This window comes from Muntiacus reevesi, chromosome 3 (assembly GCF_963930625.1).
Source record: "Muntiacus reevesi chromosome 3, mMunRee1.1, whole genome shotgun sequence".
Classification (NCBI taxonomy): domain Eukaryota; kingdom Metazoa; phylum Chordata; class Mammalia; order Artiodactyla; family Cervidae; genus Muntiacus; species Muntiacus reevesi.
The window spans coordinates 182194362-182215983 of NC_089251.1; the positions used below are offsets into that span (position 1 = coordinate 182194362).

The 21622-nt window shown below is 35.8% G+C and overlaps 1 protein-coding gene across 7 annotated transcripts in view; it reads left to right on the forward strand.

The window, feature by feature from the left end:
* The window catches only part of REPS1 (RALBP1 associated Eps domain containing 1), an 87859-nt gene that overhangs the window by 57006 nt on the left and 9231 nt on the right, over positions 1-21622 (forward strand). For 2 of the 7 annotated variants that reach the window (XM_065931263.1, XM_065931265.1), the window contains exons 10-14: positions 3114-3194; positions 8502-8589; positions 9360-9461; positions 19855-19927; positions 21319-21437. In XM_065931263.1, the coding sequence (XP_065787335.1) occupies positions 3114-3194; positions 8502-8589; positions 9360-9461; positions 19855-19927; positions 21319-21437 (463 nt within the window). The remainder of the gene's footprint in view (positions 1-3113; positions 3195-8501; positions 8590-9359; positions 9462-19854; positions 19928-21318; positions 21438-21622) is intronic. The other 5 variants (XM_065931264.1, XM_065931266.1, XM_065931267.1 and 2 more) reach the window with 3 other exon arrangements.

Below are 21622 nucleotides of genomic sequence, written 5' to 3' on the forward strand. Positions count from 1 at the left end.
CCCGCTGTGTCACGCTGCCTTCTCATTCCTGTAAGAAGGCCTGGGATAGTAGATTTGGAATCTTGGCATTAGAGGTGATATGAGAAGCCACTCAACCGGCTTTCCACATGAAAAAAGGATTCCAAGCTATTCATAGTAATTTATTTTGTTTAATACAAAATGGAGTGATTCAACCCTGTTAAATGCAGTGGTTAAAGACCACTTTATATAAAGACCATGTTATATAAGATCAAGCACAGCATACAAAACAGAATTTGAGACACATTCCCCCCCCCACCCCGCACCACCCCATTACTTTGGAACTCGATTATATAAAACAGTGAAGAGGACCTGAAGCCCTGCCTCCACAAAGTACCCCCTGAAGCCCCTCAGTTAAACCTTAGTGCTCTGTCAATCCCTAATTGAAAACCACTGCTTAACTTACTAGAGCAGTCTTCTTTGTGAACAAGTTATATCTATATATTTTTTCTTATAGTTTTTGGTATCACTTTTAGATAGTGCTACAAATAAAAGTTTTTTGACTTTCAGGAAGAAACTCCTCTAAGCTTCTGTGTTTTCCATGTCTTTTAAAGCCAGAAAAAAATACTGGGTTTAAGAGACACTAGTTAATTGTGTACAGTTGAAAAACAGAGAAGTAACTGGCAGATTTAAAGTGCTTGCTGCTGCTTTATGACATAATCACAGATACCTGTTTCTGAGACATTATAACATACATCCGTTGTGCTGTCAGATATAAAACCATTTATATGAGTGTTTTTCTGGAGGGAAAATTTAAGCCTTGAAAGCATTTACTAGTAGAGAGGTTTTATAATAAGAGAATAGGGTCAGTTTCTTGAAAGCACTGTTTCTGCTGCATTTATTAATTTCTGTCATTTTTAAGAAGCAGTGTCAGATTTTAAAAGTATTTTTATCAATGTCAGTTCATAAGTAAAAGCAACTCTAAGGCATCTCAATTCAAAAGTCTGTCTTCATTCTAAATAAAATCACATGTGATCATTAAAAAGTAGGAAGAGAAATCCCTTTGAACTCTGATTGAAGCAGTTGCATTTTTTTCTTCTTAAATATTCCTGGCAAGTTTCATTTTGTAGTATTTACTAGTAAGGTACTGAATTTCATGATTTTTCTTTTTTCTTTTTTTTTACTGTGTGTAGAAAATCAAAATTCTACTAACATTGATTTTTTTACACATTTTAATAATATCTTTTTTAAAGTCTCCTTAATGTATGGAATTTATATTTTAGTTTTCTGCCTTGAAGCACTAATCTTTCAGTAAATATTCATCCAGCACCTGTTAATGTAGATGAGGCACTGTAAGGGATAACACTAACAATAATCCATAAAGTTTATCGAGGACTTTTGATGTGCCAGCTCTGTTCAAAAAGCTCTTTACATATATTAACTGTTTACATCTTTATAACAATTCTGTGATGTAAGCATTATTAATGTCATATTTCACATGGTGAAACTGGAACATAGAGAGGTTAGATAACTTGCCTAAGGGTGTATGGCATAACTAGGATTCCAGGAGTCTGGTTCCAGAGACTGTGCTCTTAACCATTATACCAAACTTCTAAAGATAAGAGTGTTTTTCTGCACTCCAGGTAGCTTACATACCGCCTTGTGAAATCAGGTAAAATCTCATGCCACCAAATAGGTAAATAAATGTCTTCTAATTTTAGGGAAAAAATAGTCTGCATCTAAACTTTTCTCCACAGTTAGATAATTACAAATTTAAAAAATTTTTCTGTACCTATGCAGCAGTAATTATTGAAGAAACTGATGATATTAATAGACATTGGTAAGTCACTTCCCTGAAGTGCTGTCCCACGATAAGAGTGAATTACTATGGACTCTCTATTCAGGAGACACTCTGAATACATCAGTGTTTCTCAATATATTTTAGTTTAATGATTTTGAAACATCTGAGAGAAGAACTGTTGAATGATTACATTAGCCATTTTTGTAGATAATTTTTATAAATGTATTCATTTGCTATTATTTAATTTCTACATGTCTTCTCAAATTGAAAAGCACTGTTTTAAATATTAAGTCGAACTTTGAAGCATAAAAATGTTTACTGAATTATAAAGAGGATTTTAGTTAATGGGATAGGTGTGTCTGTGTGTAAACATTTGTGTGTATATATTTTATATGTGCAAATGTTTTTCCTTCTTCAGAGTCATTGATAATTCTTAAGAATCAAATTGTAATGATAATTTTAATGATTTTGATCTAAAAATCCTATACTATTTATTACTAAGATCTTCAAATGGAGTTACTAAAATTATTCACTTATCACTCCACCTAATTTGAGGTATGATATTTGTGTACCTCTTTTAGAAGAGTAGTATTTCATATCAAAATACATCTTCTATATATAACACAAACTCAGTTGCTTGATTTGCTCTCATTGTGGCCGCATTCTGATTTTTCTAGCATGGGGCTGGAGGTGGGTGCCTGATTGGCAGTTCTGTCTTGTGGTCTGGCATGGCCCTGTTCATAATGCTGAACATAGGGTTTGATTTGCTGCAGATTGACATAAACTGCAACTTATATTAATTCCAGAATTCTTTGCATTTTATCTCAGTTATATTTTATTAAATATCTATACATTTGTATAAAATATGTGCACGTACATAATAGAATCATCTTTCAGGGGTCGCACTGGCAAGTCACACTGACTTGCTTTGTTTTGACCAAAACTCTAATACAATCAGAATTCATTAGCATCACTAATTCAGTGCATTAACACTTGGATTTTCAACAAAGGATTTGAAGTTATTCTTTGTCTAGAAAAAACCCTTTTAAATTTTTATCTTGTTACCATTAATACCACTTAGACTGTTCCTTTATTGTGTTTTGAGTTAAATTCTGTAAGGCTTTGAATCTCTCCCATAGAGAGATCAGTTATTACTGTACACTTGAGTATGAAGCTGCTCACTTTACACAGATAATATAAAATGTTTATGGAAAAATAAAACTTAACGGAATTTGTCAGGCCTACGAAACACAACTTGCAGTGCAACCTCTGAATTACCTTGCTAAATCTTCTCCGGTGATCTTCTACTCCATCTTTCTCGTCATGCTGACTTGTCTCTCCTCTGTCTGTTCAGCAGTGGGAGACATTTAGTGAACGCTCTTCAAGCTCACAAACTCTGACCCAATTTGATTCTAACATTGCACCAGCTGATCCTGTAAGTCAATCACTTAGCTTGCTTGTTTGAAATTAATTTTATTAACCCAAATTTTCATTCATTATGGTTTTTAGCTGATATGCATGATTCAGTGGAGTGCTTAGAGGGAATTGGTGGCAGACTTTTCAATTTTTGTGTGCTCAGTGGTGGAAAGAACTTTTTTTTTTTTTTTTTTTTTTTTTTACCATTCTCTGTATTTTCTAGTTATTTTGGTGAGAGAAATCTGTTTTTAAAATCTGGTACATGTGTCTAAAGAAGCATTTTGTGAACAATTGATATAGTTAATTTTGTTTTTATTTGGTAATTGAGTGTATGTTTTTATTAAACATGCTGTTTATTTCAGTGTAATGACACTAAATGCTATTTGTATGCTTACACATCATGTATTATGTACTATGTATGTAAATATGCAGTGTCATCATTTATTTAATAGTCTAGATGGTACAGCTTTGACTTAATCAGTATGTTGAGTTCTGTTACAAGAGAATCAAGTTCAGCAAAACAATGTAGAATTGTCAGTCAGATTTTCATTTGTGCAGAGGACCTCTGTCTTGTCTTCCTGTGGTTTGCTGTGTTGCTTTGAAAATGCTACAAAGTTCACATCCTGATTTTAAAAAATAAATTATCCCCATAGATTGAACTTCATATATGCCCCTCCTGTCCCTCAAGTTATTTGAAAACTTCAAAACCTTAGCTATGAATCATTCTTCTCACTGTTCACTTCTGCTTTTTCTTTTAATTTTTTTTCCTGTAAAGAGAAGGACATGCTAATAAGCACCTTTCAAAAAGTAAAGAGGAAGTAAGTAGGAAGGGAAGAAGAGTGTAAAGGTAGGATTTTTTAAAATGAGTTCAGTGAAAAGATATGGAGAAGGTGACATGAGGCATTCTTTTGAGGTGTTTCTGACCGAAGATAGCCAACATTTTATTCATTAAATGTAAAAATACTCGTTATTTAATATAAATTGAGGAGAAGTGGTATTTAAAGATAATAGTACGGCTTCAGCATTTTAAATGAATGAACCTTTGGTGTTTTACAGTTTTAAAGAATTTGTATCTATTTGAAATATAGAGAATGCTGTTATATTCAAACATAATGTATCAAAATGTTTTAAGTGTCTATTTTATAATCATTATTCAGGGAACAATTAATATGTAGATTATCTATGCCTTTGGCTTCTCTTTTCTTACCACTTTGAGGATGTTAATGTTTGATTTTAGTCTCTGAAAAATGGAAGAGAAATAAAAAGGTAATGCTTAACAATTTTTGCTGCTTATTAGAATAGTAATTAAGGTCCCTTGGAAAGTGATGGGTGTGCTATAAGCTAAGTTTTACTTTAGCTCTGAGTTTCATTTCTCCATATTATTCCTATCTTCTATTTACAGAGTCAAGTTAATTTTGTTTAAAGTACTTTAGTAAAAGTACTTTACAGGGAAGGATATAGCAGTTGAGACTCTCTTTTATTCTCTAACACTTAAGTGATATTGAAAATAGAAATTCAGGCTAGGAAAGAACATTAAAAATATAGACTCAAAGGCAAAATAAATTGACTCATGACTGGCAGGAAATGCAGCGAAATAGTTTAATAACAGTAATGTTCTTGTAACTTCTTGGAAATAATATCCAAATTTGTGAATTCCAGCCTAATGTTTTAAATGACATAACACAATACTTTCTTTTGTTATTTCTAGTATGACAGAAGGCTCTAGGGAAAAAAAAAATTTAATGATCAATGAAAATTTTAAACTTGAATTTAGACCTCTAAATTTAATAATGTTGGCAGTCTTAAATATTTATAATCTGGTACCAAAAACCATCTTTTTTCTCTTATGGTGGTGAATTCTAATCTCACTATAAACTTGTAATTGGTACAATGCTCTGCTCTTAGTGAGGGTCTGAGCTTCTTAACCATCATCTAATTCTTACTTAACATATTGCCTGTTCACAGAACAGTCTGTAGTCACAATCCCAAATGATCCTCAGCAAGGCTTTTATAAATGAGAATTATAAGTAAGTAAATAAGATCCATTCAGATTAGAATCACATAGGAGAAAAAGACCACCACAGTTCAGATATACAAATTTAGCATACCTTACAATGTCAGAAAGAATTGATGGAGTAATTTTTTTTTTTGATGGAGTAATTTTTAAAAGTCAAAATTTGATAAGCAGGCATTTGCTCAATAAACATTAAGTCTGTGAAGAGCTCCACTGTGCTCTCTGGTACTTAGAGACAGCTGTCACACAGTACAGTGACCTCACATGAAAACCAAGATGGCTCTAGGTTCCCAGGTTTCTTATGAAATTGGGTTTTTGATATCTCGTTTCCAGAAACTTGATTACTTTTGTTGAACTGCTTATCAGTTAATAGCTTCTGGTAGAATCTGTTTCTGCTAGGAAATTCTGAAATGATGAGAAGTGCAGTGTACTAGTCTTCTCCGTGGTTTATGTCTGATCCTGAGTGCTGTAGAATGTTTGTGTCACTCAGTGTATGAAAAGGGAGTTCAGTTGATCACTGATTATGTCCAGCCAAGTCACTTGGTTTGGTGGAGCCCCTTCCACATGCCCATGTTATTCTCTAGGAATACCAAGATGTCAAAAAAAATTCCAGTCTTAAGTAGACCACAGCTTGATCATTACAAGTTGATGATTGTAATATAGCTGATTGTAATGATGTAAATGATGAATTTTTAATGAAACTGTTAATTGGCAGAAGTGGACAAGGGCATTCCAAGCAGAGGGAAAATCATGAGCAGGAGCAGTTCAGTGCAGTGAGATACAGGGTAGGTGTGTATGGGGCAGTGATGGGGAGTAAAGAGCGTGCCTGAAACACAAGTGGGAAGAACTTTGTATGCTTGACCAAGGATCTGAACTTAATCTCATAGACACTGCAAGCTGACAAGAAGTACCATGAGAAGATGGGGTTTCTGCAGAGGTAGCTGGGGAAGGTCATTCAGGCAACAATGTGAAGGATTGATGGGGTGGAAAGAGTCAGATGATGAGCACCTGAACTAAGTTAGTGACACAGGAGTAGAAAGTAAGCAGGGATAAACAGGATAATAAGACAAATAGTATATTAAGATTTAAGCCAAGTAGAAAATATAGATATATGAGCACAATAGAATATTCGGTAAAGTACTAAATTGTATCAGATGAAGTACTCAAATATATGATACAAATGTGCCATGGTTGTGAAGTGTGTAGGAGTAGGTCCTAAAGGTTTTGTGTGGTTTGAGTAGACAGAAGAAATGGGCAAAGCCTCCAGTCAGTCTTTCTACTTTTTTCTCTATTTTTAAATATGAGGATGCTAATTTGGAACAGAAGTTTTACTTAGCATCTTTTGGCTTAGGACTCAAAAGAATCATAGGCATTTATGGATCTTTATTTGGATATTGAAATGCTCTTTATTGAACTGCACGTTATAGTCACAAACCAAGCTTCCAGTCCAGCAGTCTGGGGTTAGGCCTGGTCATCTCTGTAAAACTCTTCCAGGAACTGCCTTGTCCTGCTAGTAGCAGGATCTGGTGGAGTAAAGCTGTTGTAGGCTCATAGCAACAGAAAATTGATTTATTAGTACAGAAACTTAGGCAAATTATTTAGAGAATATTCATTCTAGAAGATTTCATGATTTTCTTTTCTTAGGGTCATGAATATGACTTCTGTTTTTTGTGTGGTAAATACATGAAAAGGCTATTTAATATTACTGTTACAGAGTTTATAAATCTGACTTTGTAAACATACACACAGAATACATATTAGATCAGTATTATGAGTTAAAGTATCTAATAAGTTTTCCTTGCTTGTTTTTTCCTAGTTTGTTTGGGTTTAGAATAATGAGATATCTTGCTTTCTCCTTTAATCTTGCCTTAGAATGTTAAATTCTGGTTTTTAGTTATTTCTGCTATTAAAATTGTAAGCTAAGAAAATATTTATTCTTGAAGCCATATTTTTTATACCCATTAACAAACAACATCTAGAGTGATTGTTAATAACTTTCTGAGTATGACTCATTATGTGAGAAATCTATAAACTTTTATCCATCTATTATATTCACCTTTTATAACTATACTTTTAGAGTTGTAGGTGAAATGTTAGTTCAGTTTTGTTAGATAGTACATAACTATCTGTCCAGAGTCTCACTGGCATGGGGACAGGAAATTACTGTTAATGAATTTATCCATAGAATTGCAATAAGGAATTCATTTGTTATTAATGGTTTGAATTTAGAGATTATGAGAATTAACCAAGGAGACCTATAAAACAGGAGATGGTATGTTGGAACTCAACTTTCTGTGGTGTTACCTAATACTGTCACCAAAACGGTGTCTAACTTAAATTGAAAGGTCATTATTCTTTATACTAAATTATAAACTCATTACAAGGTATTCAAAATTTAAGGATCTCAGGTTGTCTTTAGCAGCAGCACATTCAAAATATGAGCCAACTCCTCGTAGAAGGAGCTGAATGTAGCTACTCGTAGAAGTAGCCGTGTTTTTCAGCTGTCTGTTGCCATTAAACCAGTTGCTTGATCCTGTTCTGGTTCCTCCCCTGGGTGGCTCAGCTCCCAGGGCCAGGCCTGCCTGGCTTCCCATATGCATCTTTCTCTCTTCCTTCCCATTTGGAGAGGCTGCCATACGGTGCCTTTTCAGTCCTTTCAGAAATTTGTTCTACCAGTTCCTTAACTGCTCTAACTAGCCTTGCCACTCATGACTTAAGTAGAGGATTATCAGATTTATTATAGTCATGAAAAGTTTAAGTAAAGTATTAGAGTAGGAGTGTTACTTATCCTAACTTAAAAAATGAATTCCTTTGTGGAAGTTTTATTCATGAAATTTAAACAGTTCTGTGGAACTAATCTATATAAAGTATGTATTGTGCCTACTGTTAAAATATGATGGGCATTTCATTAACTTTGTTTTATACATGAAAAAGAAGAGTGTCAAGTTTTCTTGAGCAGTTTAGTGAAAATGAGTTCAGTCTGTTACTCAGTCTTTGGATTCTCATATCATTTCACAGTTTGCCTTTGAATATTGTCGTGAAGTGTGTAAGACCAATTTTTTCTTCACATCTTTAATCATTCAAAGTTAAAATGTACTTTTTATAAAACAAATCAGGTTCTTAAGCATATATAGTAAGCTTGATTTTTAAAATATAATTCTGGAATTTTTAATTAAAAAATTCTCATGCCTAGCTTAGTGTGAAGGAGAACTCTGTCCACTAGTTTTTGAAGTATTGTTAGTTTTGGTTATTTCATGGTATCTACTTGACATTTTTAATACAAATTCTGTATGTCCTCCTATTTGTCTGTAGGATACTGCTATTGTTCATCCAGTTCCCATTCGTATGACTCCAAGCAAAATCCACATGCAGGAAATGGAACTTAAAAGAACTGGCAGTGGTAAGGAAACTGTTGCTGGGTTGTTTTTCAGTTTAGTATGTTGTGTTAATATTTTAGGTTAGCATCAAACCAAAATACACAAGCAATCATTCTGAGTTCAGATTCCTTTTGCTAATTACTTATTTTTAACATAGTACTTTCTATGGCAGTATATGTATTATGTGTATGTGTATATTTTTAAATGTAGCAAATTATTGAATTTAATTTATAAAATTTTAAATAAAGACAGTTGGAAAACGTGACTTTTCTAATACCCTCTGTATTTTAATGATCATGCTTACAAATCTACATTGAAAATGTGTTCAAATTTTAACTGAAGAGGTATATGTTAAAATGAATTTTGTCTTTGAAATTGTTTATTTTGCTTTAATTCTTGAAGTTTCTCCTCATTTTAGATTAAATGTTTTAGTTAGGGTCTCTCAAAAGTAGATTTGTTTTCTGTGTAGGTCAACAACAATAAATTAATGACCCTGTGGTTGTTTGTGTGGTGCTTTATTTAACTAATTGCCCTAAGGGATAAAATTAACAATGTATGAACATGCAGCTTGATTTTTTCATTATAAGGTATCTTCTGTTGTGGCAGATAACAAATTCTATATAAACAGGTTTATATTTATCCTATTAAAATATTGCTTTGTCTTATATGTCACGGATTTACTTGCTCCTTCTTCAGAGTATTAAAATGAAGTCTTGTTTTATACTCTGAGGTTTGTGAATTTATTAATTCAGGTACCTATATCTTGTATGTTTACCTATTAATTCTCTCCTAGATCATACTAATCCCACTAGCCCATTGCTTGTGAAAACATCTGACCTTTCAGAAGAAAATAAGATAAATTCATCAGTGAAATTTGCTTCTGGAAATACTGTAGGTAAGTGAAAGAATTACATCTTCCATGTGAGATTTATTTTGTTAATTTATTTCTTATTGGAGGATAATTGTTTTACAGTGGTGTGTTGGTTTCTGCCATGCGGTCACCATGAATCATTCATAGGTATACATACATGTGTTCCCTGCCTCCCACCCCACCCCATCCCACCCCATCCCTCTAGGTTATCACAGAACGCCAGGTTGCACTCCCTGTGATATACAGCAACTTCCCATTAGCTATATGTTTTACATATGATAATGTTTGTATTTCAATGCTACTCTCTCAATTCATCCCACCCTCTTCTGCCCACACTGTGTCCATAAGCCTGTTCTCTATGTCTGAGTCTCTTTTCCTGCCCTGCAAATAGGTTCATCAATACCATTTTTCTCGATTCCATATATGTGCATTGATATATGATATTTTTCTCCTTCTGACTTATTTCACTCTGTATAAATGGTTCTAGGTTCATCCATCTCACTAGATCTGACTCAAACTCGTTCATTGTTATGGCTGAGTAATATTCCATTGTATATTTGTACCACAACTTCTTTATCCACTCGTCTTTCTACAGAGATCTAGGTTGCTTCTGTGTCTGAAGTGAACATTGCAATACATATGTTTTCTTCGGTTATAGTTTTCTCAGGGCATATGCCCAGTAGTGGGATTGCTGGGTCATATGGTAGTTTAATTACTAGTTTTTAAAGAAATCTCTATACTGTTCTCTATAGTGGCTGTATCAGTTTGCATTCCCACCAAGAGTGCAAGAGGGTTTCTTTTTGTCCACATTCTCTCCAGCATTTTTTGTACATTTTTTGATGGTGGCCATTATGATTGGTGTGGTAATGATACCTCATTGTAGTTTTGATTGCATTTTTCTAATAATAATTGATGTTGAGCATTTTTCATATGTTTACTAGTCATCTTGTATGTGTTCTTTGGAGAAATGTATGTTTAGGTCTTCTGCTCGGTTTTTGATTGGTTTGTTGGTTTTTCTGATACTGAGCTGCATGAGTTGCTTGTATATTTTGGAGATGAATCCTTTATCAGTTGCTTCATTTGCAGTTATTTTCTCTTGTTCTGAGGGTTGTCTTTAAATCCTGTTTGTGGTTTCCCTTTGCTGTGCCAAAGCTTTTAAGTTTAATTAGGTCTCATTTGTATATTTTTCTTTTTATTTCCATTACTCTAGGAGGTGGGTCATAGTGGATCTTGATATGATTTATGTCAAAGAGTGTTCTGCCTATGTTTTCCTTTAAGAATTTTATAGTTTCTAGTCTTACATTTATTTAGGTCTTTAATCCATTTCGAGTTTATCTTTGTGTGTGGTTTTAGGAAGTGATCTAATTCCTTCTTTTACACATAGCTGTCCAGTTTTCCTAGCCCCACTTATTGAAGATACTCTCTTTTCAATAAAAGATTTTTCATCCTATAGTCTAGCCTCCTTTGTCAAAGATAAAGTCTTACATCCTTTGTCACACCTGCCCATAGGTGTGTGGGTTTATCTCTGGGCTTTCTGTCTTGTACCGTTGGTTTGTATTTCTGTCTTTGTGCCAGCACCACACTGCCTGGATGACTGTACATTGTAGCATCGTCTGAAGTCAAGGAGGATGGTCCCTCCATTGCTGTTCTGTCTCAGGTTTGCTTTGGCTGTTCAGGGTCTTTTGTGTGACCATACAAATTGTGGATTTTTTTTCTTCTAGTTCTGTAAAAAACGTCATTGGTAATTTGATAAGGATTGCTTTGAATCTGTAGATTGCTTTGGGTACTATCATCATCATTTTCACAATATTGATTCTTCCAATCCAAGAAAGAACACGGTATATCTCTCCATCTGTTTATGTTGTCTTTGATTTCATCAGTGTCTTAATAGATTTTCATATATTGCTTTTATATTTCCTTAGGTAGGTTTATTCCTGGGTGTTTTATTCTTTTTGTTGCAGTGGTGATTGGGATTGTTTCCTTAATTTCTTTTTCTGATTTTTCATTCTTAGTGCATAGGAATGCAAGGGATTTCAGTGTATTAATTTTGTATACTGTGACTTTACTAAATTCACCAATTAGCTCTAGTGATTTTCTGATGGTATCTTTAGGGTTTTGTATGTAGAGAATCATGTCATCTGCAAACAGAATTTTACTTCTTCTTTTCCAGTATGGTTCCTTTTATTTCTTTTTCCTCTCTGATTGCCGTGGCTAGGACTTCCAAAGCTATGTTGTTAATAATAGTGGCGAGAGTGGGCACCCTTATCATCTTCTTGATCTTCAAGGAGATGCTTTCAGTTTTTCACCATTGAGAATAATGTTTGCTGTGGGTTTATCATATATGACCTTTATTATTTGAGATAGGTTCTTTCTATTCCAATTTTCTGCAAAGTTTTATCATAAACGTGTGCTGAATTTTGTCAAAAGCTTTTTCTGCATCTGTTGAGATTATCATATGATTTTTATCTTTTAATTTGTTAATATGGTGTATCACATTGATTGGTTTGCATATATTGGAGAAGTCTGGCATCCCTGGGATAAACCCAATTTGATCTTGGTGTATGATCCTTTTAATGTGTTGCTGGATTGTGTTTGCTAGAATTTTGTTGAGGATTTTTACATCCTATGTTCATCAGTGATACGGACTGTAATTTTCTTTTTTTGTGATTTCCTTGTCTGGTTTTGGTGTCAGGATGATGGTAACCTCATAGAATGAGTTTGAAAGTGTTCCTTCCTGTGCAATTTTTGGAAGAGTTTGAGAAGGATAGCTCTTCTGAAAACATTTGATAGAATTCACCTGTGAAGCCATCTGACTTTTGTTTTTTGGGGAGATTTTTGATCACAGTTTCAATTTCAGTGCTTGTGATTGGCTTGTTCAAAATTTTAATTTCTTCCTGGTTTAGTCTTGGAAGGTTGAACTTTCCTAAGTATCTGTTCGTTTCTTTCAGATTGTCCATTTTATTAGCATATTGTTGCTCGTAATAGTCTGTTATGATCCTTTGTATTTCTGCATTGTCTGTTGTAACCTCTTCTTTTTCATTTCTAATTTTGTTGATTTGAGTCTTCTCCATTTTTTCTTGATGAATCTGGCTAACGATTTGTCAATTTTGTTCATCTGCTCGAAGAACCAGCTTTTAGTTTTACTGATTTTTGCTATTCTTTCCTTTATTTTTTATTTATTCTCTGATCTTTATGATTTCTTTCCTTCTGTTAACTTTGAGATTTTTTTCCTTATTTTTCCAGTTGCTCTAGGTGTAAGGTTAGATTATCTATTCAGTGTATTTCTTTTTTCTTGAGGTAGGACTCTATTTCTATAAACTTCCCTTTTAGAACTGCTTTTGCAGCATCACATAAGTATTGAGTCATCATGTTTTCATTATCATTTGTTTTTCTAGGTATTTGTTTATTTCCCCTTTTATTTCTTCAGTAACCTGTTATTTATTTAAAAACATATTATTTAATCCCCGTGTGTTTGTGTTTTTTATAGCTTTTTTCCCCCTGCAGTTGATAATCTCGTCTCATAGCACTGTGGTCAGAAAAGATGCTTGATATAATTTCAGTTCTCTTAAATTTACCAAGGCTTGATTTATGACCCAAGATGTGATCTACCCTGGAGAATGTTCCTTGTGCAGTTGAGAACAAGGCTTATTCTTCTGCATTTGGATGGAATGCCCTAAAGATAACAGTTAGAGCCATCTGGTCTAATGTGTCATTGAAGGCTTATGTTTCCTTGTTAATTTTTTGTTTTGATGACCTGTCCATTGGTGTATGTGGGGTGTTAAAGTCCCCTACTAATTGTATTACTGTCAGTTTCCCCTTTTATGACTGTTAGTGTTTGCCTTATGTATTGAGATGCTCCTATTTTGGGTGTGTAAATATTTACAATTGCTATGTCTTCTTGGATTGATCCCTTGATCATCATGTAGTGTCCTGTTATTCTTTGTAATATCCTTTATATTAAGGTCTATTTTGTCTGATATAAGAATAGTTACTCCAGCTTTCTTTCAGTTTCCATTTGCATAGTATATTTTCTTCCATCCTTTCACTTTCAGTCCATATATATCTCTAGGTCTGAAGTAAGTCTCTTGTAGACAGCTTATATACAGGTTTTGTTTTTTGTAGCCATTCAGCCAGTCTGTGTCTTTTGGTTGGAGCATTGAATCCATTTACATTAAAAGTAGCTGTTGATGCATGTATTCCTGTTGGCATTTTCTTACTGTTTTCGTATTCTCCTTCTCCTGTGTTTCCTGACTATAGACGTCTCTTTAGCATTTGTTGTAAAGCTGATTTGGTGGTGCTAAATTCTCTTAACTTTTATCTGTAAAGCTTTTAACTTCTCTATCAATTTTGAATGAGATTATTGCTGGGTAGTGTAATCTTGGTCATAGATTTTTCCCTTTTGTTACTTTAAATATATCCTGCCATTGCCTCTGTCTGGCCTGTAGAGTTTCTATTGAAAGATCAGCTGTTAACTGTATGGAGTTTCCCTTGTATGTTACTTGTTGCTTTTCCCTTACTGCTTTTAATATTTTTTCTTTTTGTTTAATTTTTGTCAGTTTGATTAATATGTGTCTCAGCATGATTCTCCTTGGATTTATCCTTTATGAAACTCTCTGTGCTTCTTGGGCTTGATTGACTATTTCCTTTCACATGTTAGGCAAGTTTTCAACTATAATCTCCTAAAAAATTTTCTTAGACCCTTTCTTTTTCTCTTCTTCTGGGACCCCTTAATTTGAATGTTGGTGTGTTTAATATTTTACAACACAGTCCATGGAATTATTCAGGCCAGAATACTGGAGTGGGTAGTTTAATATTATTCCAGCAGTCTCTGAGAGTATCCCCAATTCTTCTCATTCTTTTGTGATTATCCTGCTCTTCAGTAGTTATTTTCACTTATTCTGTCTTTCAGTTCATTCTTCGGCTTCAGTTGTTCTGCTGTTGATTCCCTGTAGATTATTTTTAGTTTCAGTAATTGTCTCTGTTTATTCTTTGTTTCTTCTGGGTCATTGTTAAATGTGTTAAATGACTTGCATTTTCTCCATTCTATTTCCGAGATTGTGGATCATCTTTACTATCATTACTCTGAATTCTTTTTTGGGTAGTTGGCCTGTTTCCTCTTTGTTTATTTGGTGCTGTGGGTTTTTACCTTGTTCCTAAATTTGCACAATATTTCTTTGCTTTTCCATGTTATCTAACCTTCTGTGTTTGACGTATTCTCTCTTGTTCTTGGTCTTGCCATCAGCGGGTGTGGTTGGTCCAGTGGTTTGTGTAGGCTGCATGTTGGGAGGGACTTGTGCCTGCCTTCTGGTGGGAGGAGGTATTTTTCCCCCTCTAACTAGCAGGCCTGTGTGAGTGGTGTGTGTTGGGGTGTCTGTGGGAAGCCTGTCTCCTCTTGAGGTCTTGCTTGTTGTTTGGGTAAGGTGCCCTTCGCTGGGTGCTGCCGGCAGTTGAGTGGTGCCGGGTCTTGGATCCAGGAAGCGGCCTTCGTGGGAGGTCTCGCTAATTAATACTCCCTGGGATCAGGAATTCTCTGGCCGTCTAGTGTCCTGGACTCAGTGCTTCCAACCCAGAGGCTCAGGCCCAGTCTCTCATTGAGGAACCAGGATCCCGCAAGCTGTTTGTTATGGCAATAAAGGAGATTAAAACAAACACATACAAAAAACAACCCCAGACAAATGGTAAATGCAAAATCAGACAAATAGTAACAGAAACAAAGGGACATACACACACAAAACCAAAATAGTGCAAAGAAAACGAAGTACAAGAGAGTGACCCTGTGAGCAAAGGAAACCATAAGTGATAGCAACAAATTAAAAACAGCACTAACTAAACAGAAAACAGGACCAAAGAAGAGAGCCAGCTGAGGAATAAAGCAAACAAACTGCCAAACGTGATAAAAGAAAGAAAAAAACAGAAAAGTACTGTTAAAGTATATAAAAAAGATTTATATATGAAAAAGAATATATACATAATAATCTTATTGTATAGTCTATATATATGTATATATATTAATATCTATAAAAAGAATATATTGTATACAATAGTGTATATATTGTATGTATATAAGAGGAACTAAAAAGCCTCTTGATGAAAGTGAAAGAGGAGAGTGAAAAAGTTGACTTGAAGCTCAACATTCAGAAAACTAAAGATCATGGCATCCAGTCCCATCACTTCATGGCAAATAGATGGGGAGACAGTGGAAACAGTGTCAGACTTTATTTTTTTTGGGCTCCAAAATCACTGTAGATGGTGATTGCAGCCATGAAATTAAAAGACGCTTACTCCTTGGAAGGAAAGTTATGACCAACCTAGATGGCATATTAAAAAGCAGAGACATTACTTTGCCAACAAAGGTCCGTCTAGTCAAGGTTACGGTTTTTCCAGTGGTCATGTATGGATGTGAGAGTTGGACTATAAAGAAAACTGAGCTCTGAAAAATTGATGCTTTTGAACTATGGTGTTGGAGAAGACTCTTGAGAGTCCCTTGGACTGCAAGGAGATCCAACCAGTCCATACAACCAGTCCATCCTAAAGGAGATCAGTCCTGGGTGTTCATTGGAAGGACTGATGCCGAAGCTGAAACTCCAATACTTTGACCACCTCATGCGAAGCGTTGACTCATTGGAAAAGATCCTGATGCTGGGAGGGATTGGGGGCAGGAGGAGAAGGGGACGACAGAGGATGAGATGGCTGGATGGCATCACCGACTCGATGGACATGAGTTTGGATAGACTCTGGGAGTTTGTGATGGACAGGGAGGCCTGGCATGCTGCAATTCATGGGGTCGCAAAGAGTCGGACACGACTGAGCAACTGAACTTAACTGAATATATAAATAATATATATATCTTATTATGTATAATTTATATATAATAAAGAAGAAGGAAACAACACGAAACAACAACAAAAAAGAAAAAGCCCCACAGATCTGCAAAAAGCCAATGTAGAGATAGATGTATATGAAGGAAATAAAATGTGTTTTTAAAAAAATTCTCAAAATCTTAAATAGATATAATAATAATGAAGTCAACAAGCACAGCATCTGAGGAAAGAAAACCAGAATCAACTACAGAACAAATCAAAATATAAGAATAATAATAAATGTTTTTCTCAAGTCTCAACTGTCAGCATCCTTTCCCCTACTGTGATTCACAGTCCACTTCCATCTTGCTAGGAAGCCCTCCAGTGTTGGGGGAGCTGGTCTCTAGACCAGCTGTGGGGACAGCACAGACTCTAATCTAGTTCTACTCCTGTAGGTTCTTGCCTCCAGTGTCCACAGCTGTCAGAGCTAGGGCATTTTGTTTTGTGGATACACTCGTCCTTCTATGCATTCCATAGACACAAGTGTCTGCCTAGTTGATCATGTGGATATAATCTCTAGCTCATATAGCTGGTGAAAAGGTTTTCAACCCTCTTTCTTGTCCACTCTGCCCCTGGAGCTCAATTGTGGTTTTATCCCCACCTCTGCTTGTGGGTCATTTACAAGAATTAGTTCCTGAGGCTGCCCTCTAGGACTTGGGTCTGCCCCAGGGAGGACCGGGTGTGGAGGTGGTGTGACTGCTTAGGTCACAGGGACTCTGATGGCACCAGATATGCAGGGAAGCTGGCAGCCACGGGCACGGGAGATATGATGCTATTAGAATCTTTTTCTGGCTTCTGGCAGCTGGCATTCCAAGGGCCTGATGGGGGTCCTTCTCTGTTGCTTGGCATGTCAGGCACTCAAATGGCCACCTTCTCTGGGGTATTCCACTGTTACTCAGCTGCTCATGCCAGCATGTAGGGAGAGAAGTGATGGTTCCGGTCCTTGTGTGCGACTCAGCAGTAGCACTGCTGCCTGACTTTATTCCAAAGGCATTCCCCACAGCGATCTCCTCCTTCGCATCCCTTCAGGCTGTTTCCCCAAAGTCAGCAGCAGTCCTTACCCTGGGATTGCGCTTACTCTCCAGCTCCCAGCTGCTCTGCGTTCTGGCAGACTTGTGTCCCTGCCTGGCCTATGTAGGCCCACGGCACAGATTGTCAGTGTGGTTCTCACGCCATTCAGACTGTCACAGATCAGCTCCTTCACTCTCCCCAACAGTCTCAGATGCTTCCCCTTTGTCCCAACCGATTGCCCTGATGTGGGGATACCACCCCTTCTTCCACTTCCCCACCTACTGGGTACAGGTTCAGTTGTGCTAACTCTCCTCCTCTTCCCTTCCCTTCTTTGTCCTACCCAGTTTTGTGTGGATCTGTATATTCCTTTCCGGTGGTCAGGGACTCCTACTAACTCTAAGCTGGTGCTCTGCAAGATCTTCTGCATCTGAAGATGTATTCTTGATGCATCTGTGAAGAGAGGTGTACTCCACTTCCACCTGCTCTTCTGCCATCTTCTCTTATCCTTGTCTACATTTAGCATCTGAATAATTTGAATATATAACCATTTAGTATTATCTTCACTGGATAATGTAGGGAATAGTCAATCCTTTTAAAGACCTGTACCTTCTGTATTAATAAATGGATGCCTATTGCCACTGCAGCTGCCTCAAGGCAAGCCTCCTGTTGGCCATCCCTCTCAGCTAGCTCTTCCCCACTAACTCCTTTCTTCCTCTCTCAGGAAACTGTGTACATGTTCATTCAGTCATTGTTAATGGAATACCATTAATATGTGTCAGACTCTGTTCTAGACACTTGAGTATTCAGCAGTAAACAAAACAAAAAATTCTTTGCCCTTACGAAGTTTGCATTCTGTAGGGGAGATAACAGAAAAATAAAATAAAAATAACTTGTATCTTAAGATATAGTTAACACCCTGGATAAAAATTAAGTTGTGAAAGGGGAGGGGGAGTGACAGTTTAAGTAAGGGGATCAAAGAAAGCCTTACCAAAAAGTAGCATTTGAGTTAAAACTTGAAGGAGATGAATTTAACTGTGTGAGTATCTTAAGGAAGGACGTTTTAGGCCAAAGGAATAGCCAATATGGAGCCCTGGTTTAGGGACGATGCCTTCTTTAAATCTACTAGAAACAGCCAGCAAACACCAGAACTAGAACTGGCATGTGGGAGAATGGTAACTGGGGAGCAGTATAAGACTGACTTCTACCGAGAAAGAAGAAATGCCATTTAGAAGGTTTCTGAATGGAGAAGTGATGTAACCTGACTTTCCTTTTTTAACAAGATCATTCTGGCTGCTATATAGGTAATAGACCAGAAAAAGGCAAGAATTCAAACAGGGAAAGACCATTTTAGGAAACAGTTATATTAATACAGGCAAGAGAAGATGATGACTTGGCCTAGGGTGGTAGCAGTAAGAAGTGCTAAGAAGTGGTCAGATTCTGGCTAGATTTTGGTAGGAAAAAACCACAGGATTTGCTTACCTTTGTGATACAGGATGTGAGGGGTGGGGGCATGGGAATCAGGGTGATTCAAGGGATGTTAGCCAGAGCAACTGGAAACTGAAGAAGTCTGTTGTAGTAGAAGATTTGTGGGAGAAAGGGTAGGAATTCAGTTTTGGACGTGTTCAGTCTGAGATGCCTGTTAACAACGTCCAAATGAGAATGTGTTAATTTTAGCATCATTCCTGTACCAATTAGTAAACTTCCCAGTGATTTGACAGGAAAAAGAAGTGGGATACACTTTGAAATGAAACTACACCAAATAACCAGTTCCTTGCATTTATAACTCTTGAAAGGTATTTAGTAGTATTTCTTCAGATTATCCCTAGAGTTTCTGTTTTAAAACTTCTTTATTGTTTCTTAACTGTTAGTCTGATTCTGGGGTTCTCTGCTCCTTTATAAGATTTTGAGGAAATTGAAAATATGTCCTCAGGTGAAAAATTGGAACCCTCTGCTTAATTTCATAAGTTTTATCATTGTCTAAGCACAGTTTATTCCTTTATCAATTTTTTTAAAATTTACATTAACAATTTTTAAGTTCGCTTTTTAACTTAAAATGCTTCTAATTTATCCTTTAAAATGAATTTTTTTCTTTATAAAAACTATTCACACTTGTAGAAATGTAATAAACAAAAATAAGAAAATACAAATTATAATCTCACTGTTCCACAAATGACCATAATTAACATTCATTGTCAACCGTAATCTTTTACTTTGTGCATATTTTTTTATGAAATGAAATTGTGATATATGTACTATTTTCTGCCCTGCTTCTGTGTAACTAATTTTGAATATTTCTCTATTATCAAATGGTAACATTTCTAGATTTTAATTTCTCTCTGTGCATAGTATTTTGTTGTATAAATACACCATTTATTTGATTTATATCTAATCTTTTATGGTTAGTAATACACTGATGAAACATTAACCTGTTGGCCAATCTTTGAATATCCCTGGTTTGAAACAGTAATTCAGTTACCTGTTTAGGGCATATAGAATAAAAAGTAAAGGAATGATTATTATTAAATAGGATATATCCCCTTTATCAGCAGATGGGTACAGTAGTTCAGACTCTTTTACTTCGGATCCAGAACAGATTGGAAACAACGTAACTCGTCAAAGGTTAGTGTTTCTGTTAATTAAAAAAGCATAATTAAAGTATTTTGTTACATTTTAATATTGAAAATTATTTGAAACCAAGTATACATTATTTTTGGAGAAGGAAATGGCAACCCATCCAGTATTCTTGTCTGGGGAATCCCGTGGACAGTGGAGCCTGGTGGGCTGCAGTCCATGGGGTCGCACAGAGTCTGACACGACTGAAGCGATTTAGCATGCATAAGTTATTTTTCTCAGTTCTTCACTTCTCTAAATGCTGTCAGGTTACCAATTGATTTATGTAAAAGGGAAATGATTTTTATTCTTTCCAAAGCAAAGCAAAAGGAATCGTTGTCTTCATGGTGTTCTGTGGGAGGTTTAAAATAAACTGATAACTTCTTTGCACTTGGTTTAATACAGTCCTTTTTTTGTAGCTGAGCAGTTAGTCTCTTTAAGTATGAAATGTGCAGGTTTCCTCTTAGAGCCGTATGGGACAAGTACCAAAATTTGGTGTTCTAAAATGTCATCTGGACACGCAGGCCAGTGTTGAGCTACCTACCCATCCTGAAGACCTGTGTCACATGTTAACATTTCAGGCACAGACAAAAATGATACGGGATAGGGTGAGGTGGCAAGGGGTCTGTCTCCCAGGGCTTCACCATCCTCTCAAAACTGCACAGGACAGAAGCATCTTTCTCCACTGCTTTTCATATATCGTGAGAGTCTTTTGCCACACACCTGGAGGGTGTATGGAGAGACTGGTAACGTAGACTCTCCAAGAGCTCACACAGTCAGAAGGCTGCTTCTTCATATGTCTTAAGGTTCTCTTTTGGGGTTTTAGTCTCCTTTTTGTTCCTATAAGTGAGGATCAGATTGTCTTAGTCCATGAGATTCTTCAGAATATAGAAGACTTTGGTGGCTAATAGCAGATCTCCAGGGTGAGTGAACATGAGTATAATCACCTCTAAAATGAGTGATTTTAAGATGAGATGGCATCTCACATAGTTGAGCCAAAGTATACCTCAGCTTACCAAATTTAAATACATTGAAAGATAACCGTATCTGTAAGTACAGTTTCTCTTCTTTGAAAACAGCTTTTCAGACTAATATTGCCTTTAACTGAATATGAAAACATTACACTAGGTTAGTAGTCTACCTTGAATTCATGTTAATAACTTTTTTTAAAGTTCTTTAAAATTTTGTTAAATGTATAATTAGAAGATTATTTGCTGTATTAAGTAACTGCTTGTTGAATGCACATCATAAATAATACTCTGTTCATTTAATACCTGTGTACCCTCTGGAGAAAATGTCACTCCAATAAGATCCTTTGCTGCTTAGCTAAGTTTGATTGCCTAAAAAGAAAAGCTGCAATATCAATAACGTGACCAGCTGTAACGGGGCCACTTTTGCAGGTCTCATTCAGGAACGTCGCCTGAAAACACCGCACCTCCACCCCCACCGCCACGGCCTCAGCCCTCTCATTCTAGATCATCATCCTTAGACATGAATCGGACCTTTTCCGTCACAACAGGTAGGAGTTAGAGAACTGTGATACAAATTAAATTAAATGTGTTAAATTGTTAAATATATTTAGTTGATTAAAGATACACAGTATTTTGTTTTCTCTTATTTTTTGATATTTATCTGAAGAAAAATTTTAAATTGAAAAAGTATCAGGTGAGAGGGAATTTTTTTTTTTTAATGATTATCTAAAAT